Source organism: Rhinatrema bivittatum, chromosome 1, assembly GCF_901001135.1.
Source record: "Rhinatrema bivittatum chromosome 1, aRhiBiv1.1, whole genome shotgun sequence".
Lineage (NCBI taxonomy): Eukaryota > Metazoa > Chordata > Amphibia > Gymnophiona > Rhinatrematidae > Rhinatrema > Rhinatrema bivittatum.
In genome coordinates, this window is record NC_042615.1 from 46,174,796 (window position 1) to 46,201,394 (window position 26,599).

Consider the following 26,599-nt stretch of genomic DNA (forward strand, 5'->3'; position numbering starts at 1 on the left):
CCTCATGAGTCATTTTGAATTCTCTGACTTTTGTTACCAAACAGGATCTCTGTGTAGGTAACAATTTAGTACGATAGAAAGATGGTGGAAAGTTGTCTCTAATATTAATCTTTCACTGGAAGTGTCAGAATTTAGCTGAGGGTTTTGCCCCAGTTGAAACAGAGTAGACACAACTCCAGAAGTGAAGAGTGCAGCTGCTGTTCGTTTGTTTCATTAATGTCAGCTTCTGGTCTTTGTCTTCCCAGGAGACTGCTAGTGATCAGGCACAACAAGAGGCAGCAAAACAAAAGGTAGGTACAATCTTATTATGGGACTGAACTCCATGAACAGACCATGCTAGATGTGTGCAGGGTTCAGGTGGGAGAGGAAAGACAGAAAAGGAGCAAACGTACCACAGCATCAAGAATTACATTTAAAGACTTAAAATCTGCTCATAATCCGAACCTGAGTTACAGCGTGTGGCTTCTTATTGACTGAAGGAGTTCACTCAAAGAGATTGCATTTCAAAGGTCAGACTGGTCCACAACAGCCACTAGTTTTCTTTAAAACTAAGCATTCTAGTTCTCTATCAGGTCAGACCAGGCTTTAACCAAAGCACTGCCCCTGCCAATCCCAATCTTCTTCAGACTGGCTGTTAGTTTCATCCATAGCTTCTTATGATTGGTCCAATTTTTTTGTGCCATTTTTTCAGTGGTTTTTAAATGCTTTGAAATGCAATCTCTTTGAGTGAACTCCTTCACTCAATAAGAAGCCACATGCTGTAACTCAGGTACGGATTATGAGCAGATTTTAAGTTTTTAAATGTAATACTTGATGATGTTACTAGATAGAGATAATGAATATGCTTTGCGATTTTTTTATTTTTCTTTCCCTTATGGTAGTCAGGAGCATTAACTAATGAGCATATCTTAAGTTTTTAAATGAAATATTTGATGCTGTCACTAGATAGAGACCATGATTATGTTTTAAGATACTGTACATTTCTTTTCCTGATAGCAGTCAGGGGCAATAAATAGGGTTAAGTCTCTTTCATTATAAAGGTAGATGTAGTGTACTAAGTAGAGACAATGTAAAGTGGTTTATTTATATATATTTTTGTGATAGTTTGTGATGTTACATTTAGCCATGCTATATTTCTTCTCTGACTAGTTCTTACCATCTGTTCATTTTATTTGTTTTAGTGTATTTGAAACATACTCCGTGGTCCCTCCCAATCCAGCCCTCTGGGTGAAACATGGTTGCCATGTTGGGGGACATTACTCTGTTTTAATGGACCTTGTTTTATGCTAAGAAGTTATGGAGTCTCACCATTACAATAAAGATTAATTGTTTGCCGTACTATGTCTAGTAATGACTACTTTAATTGCTCCACACTTTCTCCTTCTTGTTACTAATGTCTTAAAAATAACTTGTCCATTAATAGGCTCTTGTGGAAGAGACACAGCATATGGCATCTGGATAAGATATTAGAGTGGGATAAGATATTGCTGTTTGCAGCGTTCAGAGCCAGAGATAAAACTGTAATTAAGGAAGATAAGTGGTTACCATTAAAGGATTGTCTGAGGAAGAGTAGTGGGGAAACATCTAGCTTAAAGGATAGCCCAGACTGGAGGGTGATCTGCAAAGTGGGTTACGGGCAGCGAATATTTTTCAGCATTTATAAGCTTATAGGCCAGGCTGAACATTTTTTCTGAAAGGATCAGAACAAATATGGGAGTGGATCCAAAATCTGGGAAGGGTCCTGGGATAGATTAGGTTCTCACTTTCTGCCTCCATAACCCAAACTTTGTTCTTTCCAGCTCACTGTGCTTGTCTGACACCTTTCAAGACTGTAAACCTTAAAGATCGAGTGGATAACAAATGCTCCATCTGTCATTCTGCAGTATTTCCTCACAGGATATAGGAATGCTTAGTTCCTCAGATGTTGGAAGAGAGCTGTGGATAGAACTGAAACTATCACAGATGTGCATTGTACTTTCAGGTATGCGAAAGGGAAATTGCTTAAGATGACTAACAAGATCCAAAAATAATTACTCATTTTATTACTAGCATTAGCATTGAAAGTGACCTTAGGCAACTGGAAAGAATGTTCCAAAATTAAGACATTTTAGTGGAATTTGGTTATTTTAACCCATAAATACAAGTTAACCTAATTTTTTTTCCAGCTAGAGCTATTTTAGCTACATGGGAAACTCTGAAAGTATTTATACTTGTTTGGTGCAAATTTGCTTTCTCAGGCCGATACAGTAAAAGTTGCGGGTGAGTGCCCGCTCTCCTGGCGCGCACACAGGCCACTCTCCTGTGCGCGTGATTCAGTAAAAAAAAAAAAAAAATTCAAATTAGGGTCCGTGGTAAAAAGAAGCACTAGGGACACTAGCGCGTCTCTAGCACCTCTTTTTTGACAGGAGCGGCAGCTGTCAGCGAGTTTGACAGCCGAAGCTCAATTTTGCCGGCGTCTGTTCTCAAACCTGCTGATAGCCACAGGTTTGGAAACCAGACGCCGGCAAAATTGAGCATCCGGTTTTCAACCCATGAGCCGATTTAAAACTTTTTTTTAATTTTTAATTATTTTTAACTTTTGGGACCTCCGACTTAATATCACAATGATGCCGGTGCCGGCAGAAATTAACGCCTACCTTTGGGTAGGCGCTAATTTCTGAAAGTAAAATGTGCGGCTTGGCTGCACATTTTACTTACTGAATCACGTGGGAATAACTAATAGGGCCAACAACATGCATTTGCATGTTGCGGGCGCTATTAGTTTCGGGGGGGGGTTGGACGCACGTTTTCGATGCGCTATTACCCCTTACTGAATAAGGGGTAAAGCTAGCACGACAAAAATGCGCGTCCAAACGTGGGTTAACAGTGCGCTCCGCCGGAGCACACTGTACTGTATCGGCCTGTCAGTGATGGCTTGCACACTGTTTCAAAAAGCACAAGTACATTAGTTTTTGACTTGTTTCTATTCTTTTTATGACTTTATATATGTTTGTTGTCTGGATTTTATTTTTGTAATACAAATAAGAGGATAACAAAAATACATTTGATCAAAACGATTAGGCAGTGGTTATGATATGCTACAGGCCTGTTAAACCTATTTTATAGGCTTTTCACTTCTCATTAACTCTTCCTAGAATAGTCACAGATTTCTCACACTAAAATGCTATCACTGCAGACTGGAATAAAACTTTTCCAGATACACATTACAATAATATGACACATACATTTTAGATGAACTAAGTTAACTAACTTCTTTCCAAGTTCTTCTATGAATACAACAACTGGTCCATTCTCAGAATTAACTTCTTGAATGTGCGCATTGTAAAACCTCCCAGTATGCTCTAGGCGCACCTGAAGGGACAAAGACAGGTTATATGGAATACAATCAAAATTCACAAGATTCGCTACTTTGATGTCTGACTCCCCCTCCCCCAGACTACCTTCTGCAATCTGGGAAACACACTAATGAAAAGCCAAATCGATAAATAATGTAAATGTGTACGGTCAGATAACTTTTGTGAAAGCATAATATTGTCTATTGGTGTCAGGGTGAATTTACATTATTTATAACTCAAGTTCAAACATCATTTTGTATTCCTCAACAGGCTCTCGCCTAAAATGGCACAATACCCTTGAGGCCTGTGCCGACAAGGAAGATTTGATGAGTATTTAACAATGTCAAACTTATGGCCCAAGAAAAATCTGTACCAATTACTTTTGTGTCTGCCAACACAATGTTACCTAGGGAATCGGATCACACGTCACATTGTGTGCTGTTTCTGCTAACATCACATTCTCAGCACACAACCATCTGTGGCAGCAGGAAGTCACACCCTGAATTGTTAATGCTTTTAGACCAAATTCTGCTTCACCTTCGCCAGGCTACACCTTGCCACTAAAATGGATGCACTAGTGCCTCCTTAGCAAGTTCTAGCTCTGTTTCAATGAAAAGACATTCCATGTTGTAGTTATGCAGTTAAAGAAAATTATGTTAGTTCCAGATATACAAAAAGCATTTGGGTTAGGCCAGCATAATCCCATATCCCATGCTACCAATTAAGGGGACTGCATCAGAGGATTAAGTGAAGGCTGCAACCCGGTAATGCTTTCAGGATTTCTACAATGAATATACACAAGACCTATTTGCATAGAATGGAAGCAGGGCATGCAAATAGATCATACATATTCATTGTGTAAATACTGAAACCCTAGCTGGGTTGCAGCCCTCGATGACTTCAAACTAATTTAAGCATTTAAATGCACCTTTAATTTTCAGGCTGTGGAATTTGTACTTTCAAACTCCATGCTTACTGAAGCTCGATTCACCCAGAATGCAACATTACTTACTTTGCATTTGTCTCCCACTGAATACTGCATCCCAGCGGCAATGGAAAAGTCACGTTTCTGCTGATCTGGGAACAGAATTGGAGGAACAGTAATCAGCCACAAGATATTTCATCATCATCATGTAAATTAGTGTTTTATAATATTCAGAGTGACTCACAGCATAACATCTACAATCTAGTTTCCTTCTTAGTTAAAATAATTTGAGTCCAATGAAGCAATGTCTGTTCCTTCCTGCCACAGCAGCTTCTTAGAATAGAAGAGAGTTTGAGGATAGGGGGGGCATTAGTTTGACTCACCTCGCTGTGACTTCAGCCAAACCTCATAGTCCACATTGCGGTACACTGAAGAGTTAAGCGACTGCAGGACCTTTCGTGGCAGCCAAGAGAGAGCGGCCGGGCTGCCCTCAGTTTTACGCTGCTGCAGAAACAGAAAAATGCACACAGTCCATTACTCCGAAGCCTCCCAATGACTGAACAGCTATAAATGAAGCAAGATACCAAAACTGGAGGCACAGTTTAAAAATTCACTTTGGTAGGATGGAGCTTAACCTTCTTTGAGAGCAGAACAACTGAGAAATAGAACAGAAGTAAACATACAGTTACAGGTTAAAATGTCCTACACTATGAATACTTTATTCTAAATTTAAAAAAAATAAAATAAATAAAGGTAAACCAGAACACATTACATTCTATTAAATGCATCAACAAATATCCTACAAATCTTATCAGTAAAGGAACTGTAAAACTATTGAGACAGAAAAACAAAAGTATTCAAAATATTTAGCTGCATGTTAAATATAACCCCAAAACACACAAGTTTTATTTCAAACCTACCTTATTGCCAGAATGAGATTTAAATCCATTCATATCAGCAGGAACTGCAGTCTTACTCCTGTTAAGAGAAATGAGATTGCAAAGTAAAGTGGAAATAAATCTACACAACTACTCAGAGAAGTTCTTCTGAGACTTTCAGATGTTCTCTATCCTCAGGGACCTTTGTTTTTGTTTGTTTTTTTTTTTTTCCTGAGAATTTAGCATGTTTATTACAACTAAAAAACATGGGAGAAAATCAGAGGGGGGAGAAAAAAATAAACACTTTTTTTTTTCTCATAAGCATGAAAACTAGTACAGGTGCCAAAACTGAACTCATGCCCTTTCTCTAACCCAAACCTGACACACCAAATCCTTAATTCCACACTAACAAGGTCTGAAATGACCACACAACAGACAAAAATAGAATCAAGAAATCCCAACTGTTTTTCAATAAATATATGAAAGAAATCCCAACTGCAGCAAAGAGAGGTGAGGTTACTCCTCTCCATTGCTCCTTCCCACCTAGGCTGAGGCAGGGTAACCTCAACAGCCCTCATAAGCTGCACCTACTGCAACCAGGGCCTACCCAGTTACCATGGCAACCAGCCCCTCCTCTCCTGCTCTCGCAGACTGAGATGCAGCTTCTAAAGTTAATGTGAGAGACACCAACTCCGTACGAGCTTTAATGACTTAACTACAATTTTTTTTTTTCAAACAGGACATTTAATCCTTCTACTTTGGCAATGGTTGTTGACACATCGTGTGACCCAGTGAGCCAAGTTAACTTTTGCCACCCTCTGCTGAGATCAACAAAACAGGGTGATCCAGGCCGGATTTTGGTCCAATGTATGCGTGGATGTGTAGTTCAGATTTTTATAGGTAATTGATGCAATGGAAAAATCAGATCTACAAATCCATTCATGCAATGAGGCAAAACCAGGATTGGAGCAGGCAGCTGAGCATTAATCTCCCATATTGTACAGGTGCTCATCAGTAGTCAAAAGACTAAAGGAACATCCTCAGTTCATATACTTTGATCTTGGCCAAAGACCAATATGCCAAGGAAGGCCAACTCCAATCCTCAAGAGCCCTAAACAGGGCTGGTTTTCCAGATATCCACAATGAATATGCATGAGATGGATTTGCATGCACTGCCTCCATTGGGTACAAATATTTCATGCATATTCATAGTGGATATTCTGAAAACCAGACCTGTTTGTGGCTTTTGAGGCCCGGAGTTAGCCACCCGTGTTTTATACAAAATAGGAGAAGCATGAGGTGATACCAACAGACAGCTGTACGTACAAGTATTGCGCAACTGTGAAAATTGTCCTACTATAAGTGACTTCCCAAATAGTTTACATAATAATAAGAAAGTTGCATATACAATAATTTTGCATCTCTGGCTTGGGATTGTGGACTCAGGTACCCCAATGCTTAACCCTTTTTTCTAGACGTGGTGTAAAGTTAGCTCACATTTCTGGTGCTAATGTTAGTCTATGGCAGGAATGGCCAACTCCAGTCCTCAAGAGCCTCAAACAGGCCTGGTTTTCAGGATATCCACCAGGAATGTGCATGAGATAGATTTGTATACAATGGAGACAATGCATGCACATCTCTCTCATGCATATTCATTGTGGATATCCTGAAAACCAGGTCTGTCTGTGGCTCTCGAGGATCGGAATTGGACATCCCTGGCATACAGTGCCGTGTCAGTATGGTTCTGGACCTGGTGTTCCAGGTGTGGTGGTGCAGCCTGGAACCGGGGGCCCTAGGTCCAGGTCCCCCAAAACCAGGAACTCAGGTTAGAACCATACTGGCACAGCAGCATAGACTAACACTAGTCCCTGAAACGCAAGCTAACTTTATTCCACCTCAGACCAGGAGTTAAATTTGCAGTGTTAAAAAAAAAAAAAAAAAAAAAATCTGAATTAAGGCTTCACGGTTTTAATGTACCTTCTCTACATTGGGGAATAATAGCTAATACCTTCATAAATATTGGATTTTCAATCACGAGCATATTTTTGTGCACAAAACTCCATGCTAAATTGAGAATAAAGTTATGCACACAACACATGCTAACGTGTGCAGAGCACAGTGCACCTTATTACACTGGCTAGCAGTAAGGAGGGCGAAAGGGGGGGATTGTGCTACAATACATGTAAGATTCTTCTTATTCAGGCTGGAAATGGGAAAGAAAAGGAGGGCCAAATGTCATAGAACCCATGGTGAAGAGGGTGGAATATGATAGGGTTTGGGTAGCGGGCCATATAAGACACAGATGAGAAGATATGCCTGGAAGAGGGAGATGCACACATACACAGAAATGGAAAAAGACCTATTTATGATGCAATAAGGTACGCTAAGCTTAACACATATTTTGTGTGGTAAACTTCACTCATGCTTTAATTAGGTTTTTAGCATGGAAAAAGGTGTGCAAAATCAGCATTACTAACATGTGAATCAATGACAATCCCATTTAAATCGAAGGATTGGCTATTACTCCCCAATGCTGGGAGGTGGCTAAAGCCTGACATGCTTAATGCTGGTTTTTCTTTTACACAGGAAGAGCAAGTTTGCTTACTTAAATGGTGTTTTCTGTAGATAGCAGATGAATTAGCCATGCTGCCTGGGTACATCTTCCGTGCCACTAGGTGGCGGAGCTCTCAAAGATCACTAAAGTCTTTTAGTGAGGTGGTCCTTCTTGTATCTTCTTGCATTTCCCTGAGTCTCCTCAGTCCGTGTCAAAGCAAGACAAGATGCAATGCTGGAACTGTCCGGGGAGACAGGCGGGTCAACATGGCTAATTCATCTGCTATCTACGTAAAACACAGTTTACGGTAAGCAAACTTGCTCTTTTCCCGTATATAAGCAGCATGAATTAGCCATGCTGTCTGGAAGTCCACAGCTAAAGTACTGAGTGCATTTCTTAAATAATGTGTCCATGACATAGTGAGGGGTAAAGCGCTCAATACAGTAGAATATAGGCGGACAGTTCTTATGAGCGGTTTGCTGTGCTGCAGAGGTGCCCTTTTTTAGAATAGTCCGTCCCATATTTGCATCATCCACAGTCTGTTTATCCAAACAGTAGTGGGATGTGAATGTGTGCTGTGATGACCATGTGGCTGCCTTACAAATGTCCAGGAGAGGCACATCGTGGATGAGAGCAATGGAAGCAGCAATTGCACATACTTGATGCGCCTTGGGTGTAGCGGATAGGGTCTCTGAACGCTTCTGGTAGCAGAACTGAATGCAGCTTGATATCCAGGAGGATAATGTTCTCTAATACAGGAAGTCCTGGCGCATTCGGGTTGAAGGAGAGAAAGAGCTGAGAGGCTCTGTTGGCAGAATGAGAGTGCTTTTTATAGTAGGCTAGGGCCCGCTTAGTCTAATGAGTGGAGTCTTCGCTCGCTCTCGTTTGCATGTGTTAGGAATTGTGGACCCTTGGCCCAATCGGGGTTGTTGTTACCTGAAGGGTTGGATCCCACAGGTCTCCACTGTTGGGAGACGAGACTGGCCAGGAACAGAGACAAGCCGACCCTCGTTCCCTGCAGGTTGAGCCCTTGGGTGCCGGGGCCAGCAGGCCTTAGGAGCGCCCCTGTGTGGCTGTGTAAGGAAAATGTTGCTGCCAATAACTGATTGTGCAACAAAGACTTTGGCTGCTCATGCCGGGGACACGCTGGCCTGATCAACCAGCCTATGCCCAAGGGAGAGATAAGTCAGGCTTTGTGGTAGCAACTGTTGGCAACACAGGGATAGCAACTGTTGGCGACAACACAGGGATTGCAACTGTTATCAACTGTTGGAAACTGTTGGCAACGACACAGGGGAAACCATAGTGATCAGCAACTTTCCTGACGTGTATAAAAAGCAGAGGGGTGGAACGGCGAGACAGGAGTCTTTTGGAGCGCCTTCGTAGACGTACGAAGTGCTGCAGATTCCCCTTCTTCGCCTAATTAATTGACCAGACTTCTCGCACAGACAGGCTGATGTATGAGGGGTGAGGAAACCTGAATATCCATGGACAGGTATGTGACTTTGTATATATGTATAGAACTGTAAGCTTTGAACCATGACGTCATGCAAATAAATGATATCAGAGAGCGTGTGGCAGTGCTTTTATTCTTGCTCCACGTCCAGGAGAGCATTGGCGAGTGAGTGCAGAGAGTGGCAGAGAGGTTTAGGCACAGTTCGAGACAGGAGCACTCTCAGAGGGAGGAGGAGAAAAAGAGTCTCTGGGAGTGCAAGGCCACTGCAGCTCTGAAGAGAGTAGTGCAGGAACACCTGGGAGTGGCCTCAAGGAGAAGAGGTGCAGATGCAAAGACACGAACTGTTGTACGTTGGATGGGAGTGAGAGTGGGGAACTCGCTGTAGTCGGTGCCTGGAGAGTAGGAGCGCAGGGGTACTGCCTGGGACACGGCAAGCCAGTGACAAGATCTTCTGTAGTAGCAGCGTGGGCCGCCTGAGGAGCAGAGCGCACAGAGGCCTAATTTGAAGGTGTACTGTGCTGAGCCAACTCCCGGAGAGAGAAGGCACTGTAGCAAAGTCCTCAAGGAGAAGTACCATGGGGACTCCCAGGAACAACAGGCACTGTGGTTGGAACTCACAAGCAGAGTGGCGTTGAGCCTGGCCCAGAGGAACGGGAAGCGCTGAGAGAGAGAGAGTCCAATAGGTTGTGCTGAGCCAGGGCCCACAGAGCGGGAGATGCAGAGAAATAGTCCGGGTATGGTTGCGCTGAGCCTGGCCCCAAGGAGTGGGCTCTGACCCCATCCTTCTCTAAGGCTGAAATGCCCTGCAGTCGGTGAGTGAAGCTGGGAAGGAACCAGGGTGATACTGGCAGTAGGGATCGTGTCTATAGGAGACTACCTTCTTTGGGTTCTTGATGGGAAAAATTATATCCCAGGCTGGGTCTATCAGGCACCTGAAACATGAAGGGCTTTTCATGAAAGTCTACCCATGAAACACGCTTAATTTCTGCTACGAGACTAGCATGCAGTTCCCAAACGTGTACAAGTTTCTTTCTTAATATGGCATTCGCAAAATGTGAGAGCTTTACTTCTGATGTCACAGAAATTATTTTATGCATGAAAGGAGAGCCAAAGAGAAGAATCAAGAGTGTCTACAAGAATAGAACTGATTAGCCAGACCAATGGAGATGAGAGAGAGAGAGAATTTGGAAATTCAGCAATGAAGAGACTCGAGGGAGTGGCATCAGCAGCAACAAACACCAGGGAGGAAGGCAGCTGCCCGCTATCCTGTGACAAGAAGCATATTCCTCAGCAGCAGCTGCGGAATCGCAGAAAACAGGGGGTGGGGGGAGTATATATGAGTAAAGCCTTCTCTTTGCAGTTCAAAGGGAGGGCAATTTCCAAGAGCCATTTCTGCTGATAGAAGGAATTGTTTGAAAATTGTCCCCTTTGTGCGCAGCTTAAAGCATGCGCAGTGAGCTCGGTGCATAATTAGCCCATATTTGGCAGACGCGTTCCGAGAGTGTGGGGATTAAAATACGCTTACGTCTGTATTCCCAAAAGCACATGCGATGTTTTAGTGGGAAAAAGTACCAGCAAGTCTCTGCAAGTTCTATTTCCTTAGGCAATTTTCAAAGTTAAAGTACATGAAAACTGGTGCAAGGTCCAGGAACTTTGTGGGCAGCGTGAAAAAAAAGTCTCTTACGTTCTAAACAGCTAAGATCTTTTAAGAATGCCAAACCCTACAGAAAACCCAACCCTTCACCATGCCCTAACTCTACTGAATTTCTCACTCAGGTTTACCAGAGTCCTGCACCAAGAACTACTTTAGGGTTAAAAAAACCCCCAAGCCTATGTTATTTTCAGCACAAATTCTATGTCCTAGCAAGACACCTTAGAACACATTTAATTGCAATTACAGACCTGTCTCTGTGAATACCCAGAAAGGGATCACCATGAGAGGCACTCAAACCCAACTTCTCCTCATGCCCCCATATACTCATCACATGATAAACATACAAAATTATGTCCAAGTGCTGAAACTCATCTGATACAGTCTACTGAGCAGTCACTTCATTCGTTATCAAAGGAAGACATGCAACAATGAAAACTTTACCTCTAGAAGTGCTCTGAAGGAAAGCTACCATGTGCCTTACCTGCACCCGTCAACTTCAGTGTCTGAATCTGACTCATCACTGAGACCAAGACTCCCATCATTGTCTTCCGCCACCACATGACTGGTGTTTTGTTCAGACAGGAGTTTTCCAACATCGACACGAAATACTTTTTCATACAGCATCTCATAAAGAATAGCTGAAAAAAAGAATAGTCAAGCTTATGATCACAAAACATAGTTCTGCACTTTTTCCTATAGGCCAATACAATTTAAGAATAGCTACATAAATCAGAAAATAGAACAGAGATTTTTCTTAGCCCCTTAACTGTACACAATCTGAGCTCAAATTCATACTAAAAAATTTGCAAGTGGCTCCCAGCGTTTCATGCAATCTAATCTTATAGAAGATGAAGCAGCTTCAGCAGTTTTCACACTAGGTAAGGTCCAACAGCATCACTGACCTGGCAAGAATAGATAAAGAAGCCAGGATGCCACAAGTCACTTGGCAAAACTTACCCTTGCCTATGTCTCAATCCAAAAGGAACTTGACTAGGAGCCCGACATTACCAGGCTACTCCTGCAAAGAGGGCCACTTGATCTTCAGTATCACAAATTACACAACTTCACAGGACCCCTTAGCGGCCACCAAATGCACACATGGCATCCAATGTCTGTGGATGCTCACTGAAATGCCATTTTTAGGGTCTCTTTGTCTCCACAGATCAAAGGAAGCGGTTCAAGGAAACATAAAAAATAAAAAGCTATTTTATTATTTATTAAATCTTATACTCTGCAATATCCATAGTGTTCAGTGTGGATCACACACAACATACCCAAAATTTAACACAAAAAAATAAGAGTATCAAAACATACATTTAAAATTAGTACAGTATATAATTATCAAATTAAAATATACACCTTCAATTACCTGCTGACTGGTCAGAGAACCCCTGAGTAAAGAGGATAGCTTTTAATTGCTTCTGAAAGCACAAATGATACCACTCATCACAAAGATCTAGCTATTTATTTATTTATTTACACGTATTTAGATCTAGCAGCAAAGAATTCCACTGGTCAAAAGCTGCAATACAAAAAACTCTTTTCCTTGCCTCTTGTAGGTAATAAGTACCTATGGAAAGAGTCATTCATAGCCCTTGGGTTGCAGACCGAAGAGCACACGTAGGAACATATCAGTTTACCTTTTCCCCTAAACAAAAGTTTCTCAAAATATATGGCTTTATGGACCAAAGTCAAGAGCTTAAAATTAACCCACAAAGCAATGGGAAGCCAATGCAAGTGCTTCATAAAAGGGTATATATTCTAGTGCCCCATTGCAAACCAAACATTACGTGAACGGCAGCATTCTGTACTAATTGCAATACATGTAGTAGATTCTTTGCTCCATCCCTGGATATAATGAATTGCAATAATCTGAATGACTTAGAACAAGTGTATTAACTACATTACTAAAATCTGCTAGTTGCAAGAATGCCCACAAAAGTTTAAGCATTTGCAGTTTGTAAAAAGTGATCCTTGGCCACCTTAGAAACTTGTGATTTAAGTGAAAGCTTTGAATCTAATAACACTCCTAAATTTCTAACTTCACTAAATAACTACCGTATTTTTCGCTCCATAAGACGTACTTTTTTTTCCCCCAAAAGTGGGGGGAAAATGTCTCTGTGTCTTATGGAGCGAATATAAAAAACAAAACAAAAAACAACTAAAAATCTAACAAACCCCACCTACCCTCCTGACACCCCCCCCCCCCCCCCAAGTCCTGCCAAATTAATTTACTACAACCCCCTACCCTCCTGACCCCCCCAAGACCTGCCAAAAGTCCCTGGTGGTCCAGCGGGGATCCAGGACCAATCCCCTGGACTTGGGTCGACGGCTGCCAGTAATCAAAATGGCGCCGACGGCCCTTTGCCCTTACTATGTCACTGGGGCCAACCAATGGCAGCGGTAGCCCCTGTGACATAGTAAGGGCAAAGGGCCGTCGGCACCATTTTGATTACTGACAGCCAGGAGATCGCTCCCGGACCGCTCCTGGACCCCCAGGGACTTTTGGCAGGTCTTGGGGGGGGGGGGGGTCAGGAGGGTGGGGGGGTTGTAGTAAATTAATTTGGCAGGTCTTGGGGTGGGGGGTTGTTAATTAATTTAAAGGGTTGGGATGGGGGGGGGGGGATGTTTCCCACAGAAAGAGAAAGATAAAAGTTTTCTGATCTGGGGAGTGGACCGAAATGGCCCTCCCCAGACCCAAAAACAAAATGGGGAGAAAAAAAAATGTTATGCGGACAGAGCCGGTTTAGCACAACATTTTATTTTATTTTATTTTTTTTAATTTTCCCCCTCTGAATCCTAGGTGCGTCTTATGGAGCGAAAAATGCAGTACTTTAAATCCACAAATAAAGCATACTGGCTGAAATCCCGGGTTGTTCTGTTTTTTCCAAGCCATTAAGAAGTAAACCATTTGTGCACAGCCAGTTCTTTGATGGACCTCTACTGCATTTCAGGTCCTTTCTTAATATAGTGCACATCTGGAGCCAGGGAAGCAGGAAACCCAAGGCTTGAGCTGCAGGGATGTATCATAGGGCACACCAAATGAGCTAAGGATGTTTAAAACCAATTTGTCAGTCCAGCTAAGGGACAGCAATGTTGGCATCACACTTGTCCTGGAATTTTGATGTGCTGCTCCACTTTGTATTCTAACTTTCTACTTGGCACTATTTATACCACAGCCTGTGGGCGTTCGGCAGCCTGGAATGTTTCTTGACCTTTAAACTCTGGTTCTGAACGCCAGACTATTTTACTATGATAACTGTACACCGAAATGAGTCATGCTACAAGTCAAATCCTCCCCAACACATTAACTGGACTGGATAATAAAACTAAGTCTTAATTTGCTATTCTGGGTGATTAATATACATGCTTCAACTTTACAGTACTTGGAGACCAGGAGCCAAAGAGATGAAAAGGTGGTATCTCCCCTAACAAGAGTTGATGCCTCTGCTGCTGGACTCTAAGACACCACACTATCCAGAACCCAAACGAACAGTACATATCAGAGAAGAAGCAAACACAGCAACTTCTCCTGAGAAGTTATAATTAGCAGTACATTACACTCTCCTAAGATTTAAAATGGAGATATTTTCATATTATTCAATAATTCAACTACTTTACTGGTTCTGGAGAAATCTAGAATCTCTAGGTTTTGATACCTTCTATGAGAAACATGATGGCAGAAAAAGACCATATAATCTATCTAGTCTACCCATCCATAGAAACTACTCAATTCTACAATCCCTACCCCTCCTACCCACCCCAAATCGGAGATTCAGAGATTCACTGTGCTTATTTCCCATGCTTTCTTCAGATACTGTCCTTCTCTCCATCACCTCTATAGGGAGGCTGTTCCATGCATCCACCACCCTCTCTGTAAAGAAACATTTCCTTACATAACTCCTGAATCTATTCACTTTCATCCTCATCCCATGACCCTTCTTTCTAGAGCCTCCTTTCCTTTGAAAGAGACCCACCTCATGTGCATGAAAACCTTTCAAGTATTTAAATGTCTCTATCATATCTCCCTCATCTTACCCTTTCCTCTGGACCATGATATGCTCTAGTACATGAGCATATTTTTTTATTTATTTATAAGATTATAAATGTTCATCCAAGCAATAAACTTGTACGGAAATAGCATACGGAGATAAAAAAGAAAACAAAAGGCAACATATTTACTAGCTAAACAAAAGTTACTCTTATGCTCAGTCAGACCACAAAAAAAAATAATAATAATTCCAAATAGAAAATAAGGAGAAACAAAAAAGAAATAGCTGAAGAGAGAGGGGGGACACTTGTTTCAAACAGGACAAGATCTTCTGAGAGGCACTGACTTCCAGGTTTGCGGTAGAGGAAGCAGTCTGGAGGGTGCTTATCATTAAGAAATGCTGTCAATTGTGAAGGTTCAAAAAATGGAGAAATTACTACTTACCTGATAATTTTGTTTTCCTTAGTGTAGACAGATGGAATCAGGACAAGTGGGTTATGCACCTCTGCCAGCAGGTGGAGACGGAACAAACTGATGTCACAGCATATGTACACCTGCAGTGACCCCAGCCTGCCAATATTCTCTTCAAAAGAAACTGTGGCTAGACTAGCAGAAAACTTGATTAAAAACTGTCAACCATTACTGTACTCAACCAACAAGAAACACTGAACTCAGGCAATGAATGTATGTACCCCAATCTAGGGACTGGATGAACACTTACCAGTAATCCCCTGGAACACGTAGTCCCACAGGAGGACTATTAACTATTAATCATTCAGCAGTTAAGGGCGGGAAACTGAGTTCATCTCTCTACACTAAGGAAAACAAAATTATCAGATAAGTAGTAATTTTAATGTATCCTTTCCTAGTGTGTAAACAGATGGACTCAGGACCAGTAGGATGTACCCAAGCTACTCCCGAATAGGGTGAGAAGCCACCTGCTATCTAATCAACACTGCACGTGCAAAGGCTACGTCCTCCCGGACCTGCACATCCAGACGATAAAACCTGGAAAAAAGTGTGTAAGGAGGACCACGTCGCAGCTCGGCAAATGTTGACGAGACACAACAATCTAACCTCCACCCATGACACCACTTGAACCCTAGTGGCAACGACTTTTCAGCATCCATATACGCAGCTGTGACTACCTCCTTAATCCAGCGAGTTATTGTAGCCTATGAAGCTGGTTCCCCTGCTTTCTTCCACCATGAAAGGCAAACAGGCGATCCATCTTTCGAGAAGGTTTAAAAACCCTCCAGATACCGCATGACATGACTCTTGACATCCAAGAGGAGACTCTCTTCTGCATCTCAGTCCTTATCCAAGTACAGCAAGTAAATGGACTGATTTAAGTGAAAATCCAAGACCAGTTTAGGCAAGAAGGAACATTGCTTTCAAGGTCAATAACTGCAAGGAAAGGCTAAGCAGTGACTGAAATGTAGGGCTCGCCAAGAAATACACCACCAGGTTAAGTCTCCACAATGGAACCAGTAACCACAAAGCAGGCCAAAGAAGAAGTTTCACTCCCTTCAAAAAATAAAAAAATAAATAAACCAAAAACAGGCCACATCAGGAGGAGACGATAAGGATTCGCCATTCACCTGGCCCCTGAAACAGGCAAGAGCTACAACCTGGAACTTCAGGGAATTAAGGGCCAACCCTTTTAATCCATCCTCCAAAAATTCCAAAATGAGCGGGATCTTAACTGAATGAGGAAGAACAGCCAGATCCGCACACAAAGCCTCAAATACTTGCCAAATCCACACATATACTAAGGAAGTAGAGAACTTTTGACTCGTAGGAAGGTGACAATCACTGTAGAAAAATATTCCCACTTCAACAAGCGAGCCCTCTCAAGGGCCAAACTGCAAGACAAAAAAGAGTCTGATCTTCGTGAAAGACAGGCCCCTGCTTCTTGTGCAGCAGAAGACAAAGGGGTGTCTCTACCAGGAGACTTTGCAGATCTGCATTCCATGGTCTTCTGGGCCAATCCAGTGCCACCAAGAGCAACATCTCCCTATGGCCTTCGATCCTGCGAACTATTCTGCCCAACATGGGACACGGGGAAAATGCATACTACAGCCTGTCTTCTGGCCAGACATGCACAAGAGCATAGATATCCAGGGACCTTGGATTTCTCCTGCAGCTGAAGAATCGAGGAACCTTTGCATTGCGAGAAGTCGCCAGCAGGTCAAGGAACAGAAAATCCCCAGTGATCCACTATTAGCTGAACTATATCGTCCAACAATACCCATTCTCCTGGGTCCAGACTCTCCCTGCTAAGAAAGTCTGCTCTTACATTGTGAGAGGCCGAGATCACCTGGAGATGCCCTTCTGCTCATTCCATAAGTTGGTCTATTTCCTGCAATACTTGCTGGCTTTTTGGTTCCTCCCTGGCAACTGATGTAAGCCATGGTCGTTGTGTTGTCCGACAGTACTCGGACCGCTTGACCCTGCAGTCCGTTGCAGACCTGCAAGCATGCCACCTGGACCGCCTAGGCTTCCAGGTGATTGACGTTCCAGAGGGACTCCTTGCGCCGTTAGCTCCCAACAGTGAGCTTCCCAACCCTGGAGACTCACATCCGTTGTATCAACCAGTCCGGTGAAGTCAGGGAAACTCCCCTTTCTCAGATGATCCTCCTGCAATCAACCCTGGAGGTGACAGCAGATTTCCATTGGCAAGTGAAGTCGAACCGAATAGTCCTGAGACTGTGGGTTCCAATGAGACAATAGGGAGTGCTGAAGAGGACACATATGTGCTCTCACCCACGGCACCACTTCCAGGGTTGCCGCCATCAAACCAAGTACCTGTAGATCGGACCACACTGTCACCAAAAAACGCATCTGCGACATCAACTTCTGAATCCGAATTTCTGGCAGGAAAGTTTTGGCCTGCCTTGTGTCAAACCAAACACCCAGATACTCCAACGACTAAGATGGCTGAAGACTGCTCTTAGCCAGGTCCACCACCCAACCGAGCTCCTGCAGCAAGGAGATCGCCTTGCGGGTCTCCAGGTAGCTCTCTTCCAGAGACTTGGCCCGAATCAGCCAGTCGTCCAAATACGGGTGTACTAGAATTCCATCTGTTCTCAACTCTGCTGCTACCACCACCATAACCTTGGAAAACGTTCTGGGAGCAGAAGACTAGACCAAAAGGCTGCACCCGAAACGGATAATGGAATCCCAATACTGCGAAACATAGAAAACGCTGGTGCTCCAATAGAATGGGAATACGAAGGTAGGCCTCAGACAGTTCCAGAGGTCAGAAATTCCCCCGACTGCATGGCCATTTATTACTGAGCACAAGGTTTCCTTGCGAAAATGAGTCACCCGCAAATGACTGTTGACTCCCCTGAGATCCAGGATGGGACGAAAGGAGCCTTCCTTCTTGCGCACAACAAAATAATTGGAATATCACCTCATACTTTCTTAAGACGTAGGCACCGGTACCACAGCCCTCAGACTGAGAAGTTTTGACAGTGTAGATTCAACTGCCTTCTTCTGCTGTGGGGAGTGGCAAGGAGGCACCATGAACACATCCCAAGGAATACTGTAAAATTCCAGCACATATTTTTCTCGGATCACCTCCAGGACCCACTGATCCAATGTGATCTCAACCCAACTCTGATAAAGAGAGAGGCAGGCATCCTATCTCGTGTTCCTGAAGGTGGGTCGGCGAACCTTCATTGGGAGGGAAGGGAGGTGCCTGTTAGGAGTTAGCAATCTGTTAGGGAGTTAGCAAATGGATAGGGATATTTGTGGGTGGATCCTTGGGCTGGTGTCAGATGACCACACCCCCGGGGGAAGATCCCGAGAGGAACCACTGGTCAGGATCAGAGTTTGGAGACAGACACACACTAGATATTTTACTAAACCATATAAGGAACATTCAGAGGTGGCAGTAATGAGCTGGAGTGCCCGGCAGGGCCGTAGTCCCTCAGGTACTGGAACAGCGATCCCTGGATGGCTGAGCTGCTGAGAAACTGAATATAGTGAGTAGGCAAGGTATGCAGAGTTCAGGTAAGGAACCTTGATAGAACAATCACACAATGGTCTCATAGAAGCCCAGGAGCTGGAATGAATAGGCCCTCGAGAAGCGAGTATCTGGTTCCAGGGAAAGCTCTGAGAGAGCGATGGTAACTCACTGATGTAGTTGGTAGTGATGACTTCCAGGCAGAAGAGAATACAGAGCAAGTCTGGGAACAAGGGCCCTCGAGGAGTGAGTACCAGTTCCAGACTGTCACCTGAAAAACAAAGGAGAGAGCGAGGCCCCCGAGGAGCGAGTACCCCTGGTAAGTCCAGGGAGGCAGAGTAGCTTGGAATCCGAAGCGAGTCCGTTCCATTCCATTCCTTGCTAACTCGCTGTGTTAGCAAATTCTAAGACCTTATATATCTGTCGCAGGTGACGTCATTTCAGGGGCACGTCCCTGAGGTTCGTGCCATCGCCGGTACTTACGTCGGGGCCGCGTTGCACGCGCACCCCTAGGCCTCCAGAAAACATGGCGCGTTGCAGCGTCTAGCTGGTCCGGGGATGCCAGAGGACTTCGGCAGAAGGACGCCGCGGCAGCCAATCTTCCCGCGGTCGAAGAGGGAGTCGCCAAAGAGGTAAGGAGGGCGGAGAGAGGGCGTTGGGAACAGACGGACACAACAGTGCCACCACCTGAACCCACGCCCCTTCCATCTTATATGGGATGAAAGCACTGAGACTTGCCAAAAGGTTGAATCCTTTGAAAGGTCGCTCCTTTATAGGGTCAAAAACGCCTGGATCTTCAAGCACGATCTCTCATGTTAAAAGAGCGCTGCGTTTACCTCTTATCCTCTGGCAAACGAGGAACCAGAGATTCACCCCACTTACTGGCCAGGTCCTCCAACTTGCTCCCATCTGTATTTCTATCTGGAAGTCCCGCTGCCACTCTATGAGTACTCTGGCACTTAACAGAACATTCAGGCAAGGTCCTACCGGTGCCTCTGCTTTGGGAGCATTGGACAGGGTTGAAGACTGCGCCTGAAGAAAGACTGCAACCCCTGGAAAGATTCTACCCAAGAAGTATCCAAACCAGGAGGCACCTGAGGCGTATTCACAGAGCTACCATCCGCTGCTAAGAAACCAGTTAGGGAAGGTCTAAGTCAGGCGCCTCACCTGAGTTGTCTTTACCCAGACCTACATCTGGCTGGGAGGAATGAGGATTAGTGAAATCAAAGGAAGATACCTTTCCCTGAGCCTGCAAACAGCACTGGCACAAGTTAGTGGGCACTCCTGGCTGAGATGCCCTAATATAACAGGCAGTGCAAAGAGGAAGGCACTTAGGCTTCTTAGGTATAGGCACTATAATGGCAGACAGTGCGCCGAGCAGCAGCCGGAGGCATGCATCTAGCTATTTTAATTTTTTTTTTTTTTTATATATACTTCCAACTTAGGTGCCCAAAAATTAGATGTCCAACACTAAGGCGACCCACACCTAGGCGCCTAACTATGCGTCCCTAAGATAAGTGCCCTAAAAACTTAAACGCACAATACAACTTGTGCATACAGATAAGCGTGCAGCCTCTATGGCGCCGTGTAACTATAAGGCTCAACTGTGCATGCAAAACCTGGGCACACAACCTGGACACACAGTCGCACACACCGAATAGACAATCCTACAGAGGGCAGTCTGTGAAATCATGCGAAACGCCTTTGTGGCCTACTACGCGGTACGCAATGAAAAAGCCTTGGAGCAGGGCCTAATCTAAGGAGGCAGCTCAACCTGCCAGGTTGCCCAAGTCCCTCGACCTCCCATGCAGGATGAATGTCAGAACAGCACACCTAGCAGGGAAAGGAGGAAGCCCTACGCAACAAAGGCCTCCTTTAAGTCTCTGTATATTGGAACTCAGCCTTATCTGGCTGAGTACAAAGACAGTCTCCGGCTGCGAGGGGGGAGGGGGGGGGAAGAGGGCATGTGCTGTCACCACTGCGCTCGGCTTCCTGCACCCGCTGCCTTTCAGCTGCTTAAGCAGCTAAGTCCACGCAGACTGAAAACCAGCTACTGGACCAAGGCACTCATCTGAATGACCAGAGAAATCACCTCAGGAATTCTCAACTAGGGGAGGGACTGTTTGGTATCACCGCACAAGAACAAGGCAAAATGTATTTTCTTAATTCTCCTTTCTCAAATTGAAGCAATCCCCAGTAGGGAGATACATGTCCACCATCTCCTGAAGACAGAGAATACTGGCAGGCTGATGTCGCTGCAGGAGTATATATATGCTGTGACGTCAGTTTGCTCCGTCTCTATTTGCTGGCACAGGTGCATAACCATCCACTGGTCCTGAGTCCATCTGTCTACATGCTAAGAAAATACACATTTTACCTCCTTAAATTTGACCATATATTTGGAAGGAAAATATAGCGAGAATAAAGCCCCTAAAGCAGTGACACCACATCTCAACATTAGAAATCTCTTCCTTTTAACCTACGTTACCTTACCTACATCAGGAAACATAGATACTTTTTTTTTTAAACTTTATATTTATTAATTTAAAAAATATAAGAAGGAATACACCATTCTTACAGTAAAAGATAAAAGGATAAACAATCCACAAAAGAAATAAATGCTAGAAAAACCCCCCCCCCCAAATATACTTGAAATAATTATTGTAAATCAGTCATCAACTAAAGAAATAAGAGGGGAGGGAAAATAGGAGAAACAAGGGAAAATAAAATTGAAGGAACTGACTTAACATGACTTCAGCAGAAATAAATTTAAGATGGATCAACTTTCAGACCTAATTATTCCCTAAAGAGGGAGATGGAATACTTCTGGAATTGATGAAGGAATTAAGTTGTTCAGGCAGAAAGAAAACAAAACAATCACTGCGATATCTGATAACACATTTACAAGGATATCTGAGAGCAAAAGAATACCCTAAAGAAATAGCCTGAGACCCAAGAGCAAGAAATGTTTTTAGTCTCTCTTGTGTAGAACGGGCAAAATCCAGGAAAAATACGAATTGTTTGTCCATAAAATAAAGAAGAAATATTCTTGAAGTATATTTTCATAATCTCGCTCACATCTTGTTTGGAAATAATCAGTGTGGAACGCTCAATCTCAGCATCAGAATCTTCCAGGAAATCAGTCAAATTTTCAAAAACATTAGGTAAACATTCAGACAGACTGCTGAGGTTCCTTTTAATAGGTGAAGAAATAAAATATGTCTTATTGTTAGAAGGAAGCTTTTCAGGATCAAAGTGGAGGGTATCCAGGAAATACTTCTTCAGGGTCTGGTAGGAATTCTCATCCACCAACTTGGGGAAGTTCAAGAGACAGATGTAAATATTGTGTGTAATCCTTCAGATTCTCAAGTCTACGAGAGAGATTATTTCAATCCTTAATCAACCAGGGTGAGACGCCAAGTCCAGACAAAAATGGCACATATTCCAACTTGATAAAGAAGTTATTTAAGAACTGTTTAAATGCCCCTGAAGAAGCACTGCTGCTGCAAAACACCGGCCGTGTTGGGCGCTATATAATGATTCTTGAAGTTCATTTTTGGAATATAACCTCTGGACTGTGGTTTACATTCAAATTTTAAGACAATAATGATTTTGAAAAATTTTGAAAACATTCTAAAAAATATAGTGCATTAAAGTGTGAAGGTGAATGATAGAGAAGACCGGTTGATTTCGGTTGAAAACAACGACAGGCTTGCTGACACTTTCATTTAGGCTATAATTTAATATTTATCCATAAGTTCCCATTTGGTTTATTTATTTAGTATTTATATACCAATAATAGTTTGATTTGGGTATTTCCTTGCTTGGGCAACTTTTTGACTATTGATTGATTTTGTATGTCATAATTATTCCCCATAGCATCCACTTTATTAGAAAGAAGATCTTTCTTAGAATTGCAATCTTTCATGGAGCGACCAAAACCTTTCATCAAGTCCCAGATTGTGTCTAGAGTGACCACCGCTGGTTTAGCTGGAAAAGGAAGAGATTTGGAGAAAAGCCAAGAGGGCTCAAATCATGGAGTGCTAGGTAGCTTCAAAGCAGAGGAGTCCACCGACTCATCCTGAATCTCAGCTGGGGATGAAGAAGCCAAGCAGACCGAAAAGCTGGCTCTCCCCGCATCCTCAGTCAGTAACGCAGACAGTGGCAATTCCAACGCCAAGCCTCCACACGCCCCTCCCTTCTCCACAGTCAGCGAAGGGAAAGTGAGTCTCTGCACTGGCAGTAGTCAAGGATCCGGGGTGCTGCATGTGACTTCTCCTGGCGAGGTGGATGCTCCTTCACTTGCCTTCGCAATGGAGTTTGCAGCCCCTGAGTGCTCTGCCAAGCCAGAGAGATGGTAAAAGCTGCTATCCAGGCCACAGGGAGACATTGGGAGAAAAGACCTGTACTCTGTCTTTGCATTTGGATGGCAAATGGAAAGAACAAAGCAAAAGAAGTAACAGAGAACAGCTCCTGCATCCTAGATAAATCCCAGAAAGGGAACAGCTCTATTACAAAAATACAATTTCATAATAAAATCACGACCAGATTCAATAGGAAAAGTCACGATAAAGGTAGAAGACTCCATTCCTTCCACTGAAGGATGTTCTAAAAATGAAGACAAATAAGAACTATTCAAGAGAAGTTGGAGACTCTTCCTTCTTTTGTGAATTTTTGTAAGAAGCTGGTAGATAATACACCTTTGAGACTGGGAGAAGCAATTTTTCAGAAACTTTCAAATTTTCCAGGAAATATCTGTGTAACATCTCCATAGGAGTACATGAGCTTTTGAGACACCCAATGTCCTCTGAAGAAAAGGTCTCAGAAGTCCAAAGAGCTCATGTGCTACAACAATTTTGGGTCAAGGGATCAATATTAGGCTTTGAAGTGAACCAAACCATATCAACAAAAGGATTCTGGATTCAAAGGATTGACTTCAAAATGATTAGTGACTTATAGAGAAAGCCCTGTCAAAAATCAAGGGTCAGAATAGAACAGAGGAATTATGGACAATAAAGGAGTTCAAAAAGCAACCATTCTCTGTGTAAGGCAAGACAGCAAAGGGAGAGAAAGAGACCAATATGGTTCTCTCTCTAAGGAAAGAACAGAAATAAGAACAAATAAATAAGCATTTAGAAAACAGAAAAACAGGGGAATGAGGATGGAAAAATTTTATCTTAACTGCTAATTTTCTTTCCTTGAGTTCTACCAGACCAATCCAGACACATGGGTTTTACTCATCTATCAGCAATGGAAACAGAACAACTAGAATCCTAAACTCCCCTATAAAGGGTCCCATGCAGCCAGCTGCTCTCATTATTTCTGTAAAAAATAAAAAAAAAGCAGTAAAACCACTTTCCTATCTCTGTGACCTGCATGGTCACTGACGGATACTGAGCATGTCACTTATTGACACCAACTGCAAAGCATAACCACCCAGAACATTAAACATTAACCTCTAACAAGTGAATACTTGGCTGACTTTTCTGATAAGGATGAAGGATAACCAGGTGGATTCCTGGAGTGATCTGGTGGACGCAAGGAAAGAAAACTTGCAAGACAGACCAAATTTTCCCTTCCTGATTAGCCCACCAGACTAATCCAAACATATGTGATGTATCCAGATGAGTACAGGCTCCTGGCAATGTCTTGCAAAGAGTGCAAGGAACACAAAGTTGCCACCTTGCAAATTTCCTCTGGCAGAACCATGTGATGCTCCACCCAAGAAGCCGCTTGAGCCCTGGTTGAATGAGCCCTAAACTCTTTGGGAACTCAAATCCCATTTTGAAATAGAGGTTGATCCTATTGCCTCCTTGAGCTATTGTCAACTTTGATGCAGCCTTGCATTTCATCTGACCATGGAAAAGAATAAACTAATGAAAAAACATTCCAAATGCATTTGTAACCTTTAGATGTCGCAAAAGACTCCTAAGCATGTCTAAAAGTTCCTTTGAGTTTTCCCCATCTCATTTTCCTTCCTGAGGGCTGGTAGCGATATCTCCTGACTCAAGTGAAATGGCAATACCATCTTTGGCAAAAAGGACGGTAGTGTACAAAGAGACACTCCCAAGGCTGAAATGCTCAGAAACAGTTACCCGCACGAAAGGTCCTGCAATTCAGATTACTGCCTTGCAGAATAGATTGCTGTTAGAAACGCTATCTTAAGCCCTTCTAATAGGTTTCTAACAGCACACACACGAGGCCTGTAGAATGAAAATGAAGTCCCAGGGCAGGATGGTTGTCCTTACCATCAGATGGAGATGTTTCACTCTTTTTAAGAAGCACAAAACGTCCAGATAAGATGCCAGTGACCAGAATTCTATAGCAGGCAAATGTTGCCCTTAAACATTCATGGAATTCAGCACCAGACCCTTTTGTAATACAGTATGCAAGAAAACCATGAGAATGGTGCCTTAAAAGAAGAAAAAAACTTCTTTCCATGCATGTCTCAAAAACCTTCCAGGCTCTGTCATAGGCCAAGGAGATGAATTTCTTCCATGCCTGCAACAAGGCAGTTATAACCTTCTCTGGATACCCCTCCTTTCCCAACGTCATTCTCTCAATATTCAGGCTATAACACACAATGGAGATGGAGCTTCCAACAGAATCTGGAGTAGAAGACCTTTACTCTAGAGCAATTTCAGCAATGCTTTGATCCCGAGCCTCATCAGATCTGCATGCCAAGGTTTTCTGAGCCATTTTGGCACCACCAAGACTACTAATTCCGATAGATTTCAATCTTCTGTAAAAGTAAACTCACTTTCAGACAAGTGAAAAGGGAGGACATTTCGGCCATCATTTCTATATTTCTATGTAGAAGTCCATGGCGAGGCCATGACAGACAGGACATCCAACCCTGAGGACCCCAGCTCCCTCCTTTAACTGAAGAAGCATGTGACCTTTGCATTCTTCAGGGTAGCTATGAGATCCATCAGTGGATCATCCCATCTGTCCACTATTAGCTACCTTCTCCTCTAAAATCTCCCCCTTTACCTATCCGCTCTTCTCTCTCCTTTTCTCATCTCTTAGCCTCTTATTTAATCAGATATTTGTTAGAATGTAACTTTTTCTTCCGATTTCCCTTCCTCTTCTTCCCTATTGTTTTATGTAAACCGATGTGACGTCCATACGAACTTCGGTATATAAAAATGCCTAAATAAATAAATAAATAAATAAATAAAGGCAGAGCACTCACTTGCTCCCATGCCTCTGGATCTAGAGTATGCAGACTGAGATAATCCACCTGTATATTTTCCACTCCTGCAACGTGGGCTGAGGAAAGAGCCTGTAGATATCTCTCTGCTCACCTGAGCAAGAGACCCAATTTTAAGATTATATAAAAGCTTCTGTGCCTCCCTGATGTTTGACATAGGCCACCGCTGTAGCACTGTGTGAGAATACTTGTAATGCTCTCCTGAAGATCATCAGCAAGAACTCCCATAGATTTTCCTTATGGCCCTTGTCACCAAACAGCTGATCAACCACTTTGCCTCCAGGACATTCCAGAGGCCCTGAACCATCAGACCCTGACCGTGCACAATGCATTCACTCAGACTGGTGTTCTACATTATGGTTACCAAGAGGATGATTCCAAACCCTCTCTTTTCACAGGTTTCATTCAGTTAACCAGCAGGCTAAGCTTTTTCTGGTTTTGACCTGGAGCAGCAGCCTCATTTTGTAATTCTGCAACTGCATTCTCTGTCGCCAGAGAAGAGACCACTACAGTGAATGCATGTGCACTCGAGTCGATGGACCAAATTCAATGTTGTAATTATGGACTTCAGGAGTTGCAGATAATCCCAGACCCTGGAAGTCTGCCTCATTAGCATATGT

At 43.2% G+C, this 26,599-nt stretch overlaps 1 protein-coding gene across 3 annotated transcripts in view; it reads right to left on the reverse strand.

Annotated features, from left to right (window-relative positions):
• The window catches only part of OTUD4 (OTU deubiquitinase 4), a 234,325-nt gene that overhangs the window by 136,792 nt on the left and 70,934 nt on the right, over positions 1–26,599 (reverse strand). For 2 of the 3 annotated variants that reach the window (XM_029600893.1, XM_029600808.1), the window contains exons 7-11: positions 11,284–11,440; positions 5,181–5,238; positions 4,644–4,764; positions 4,348–4,412; positions 3,251–3,351 (exon numbers count right to left, since the gene is read on the reverse strand). In XM_029600893.1, the coding sequence (XP_029456753.1) occupies positions 3,251–3,351; positions 4,348–4,412; positions 4,644–4,764; positions 5,181–5,238; positions 11,284–11,440 (502 nt within the window). Of the gene's footprint in view, positions 1–3,250; positions 3,352–4,347; positions 4,413–4,643; positions 4,765–5,180; positions 5,239–11,283; positions 11,441–11,759; positions 11,967–26,599 lie in introns of those variants that run through there. The other variant, XM_029600977.1, reaches the window with a different exon arrangement.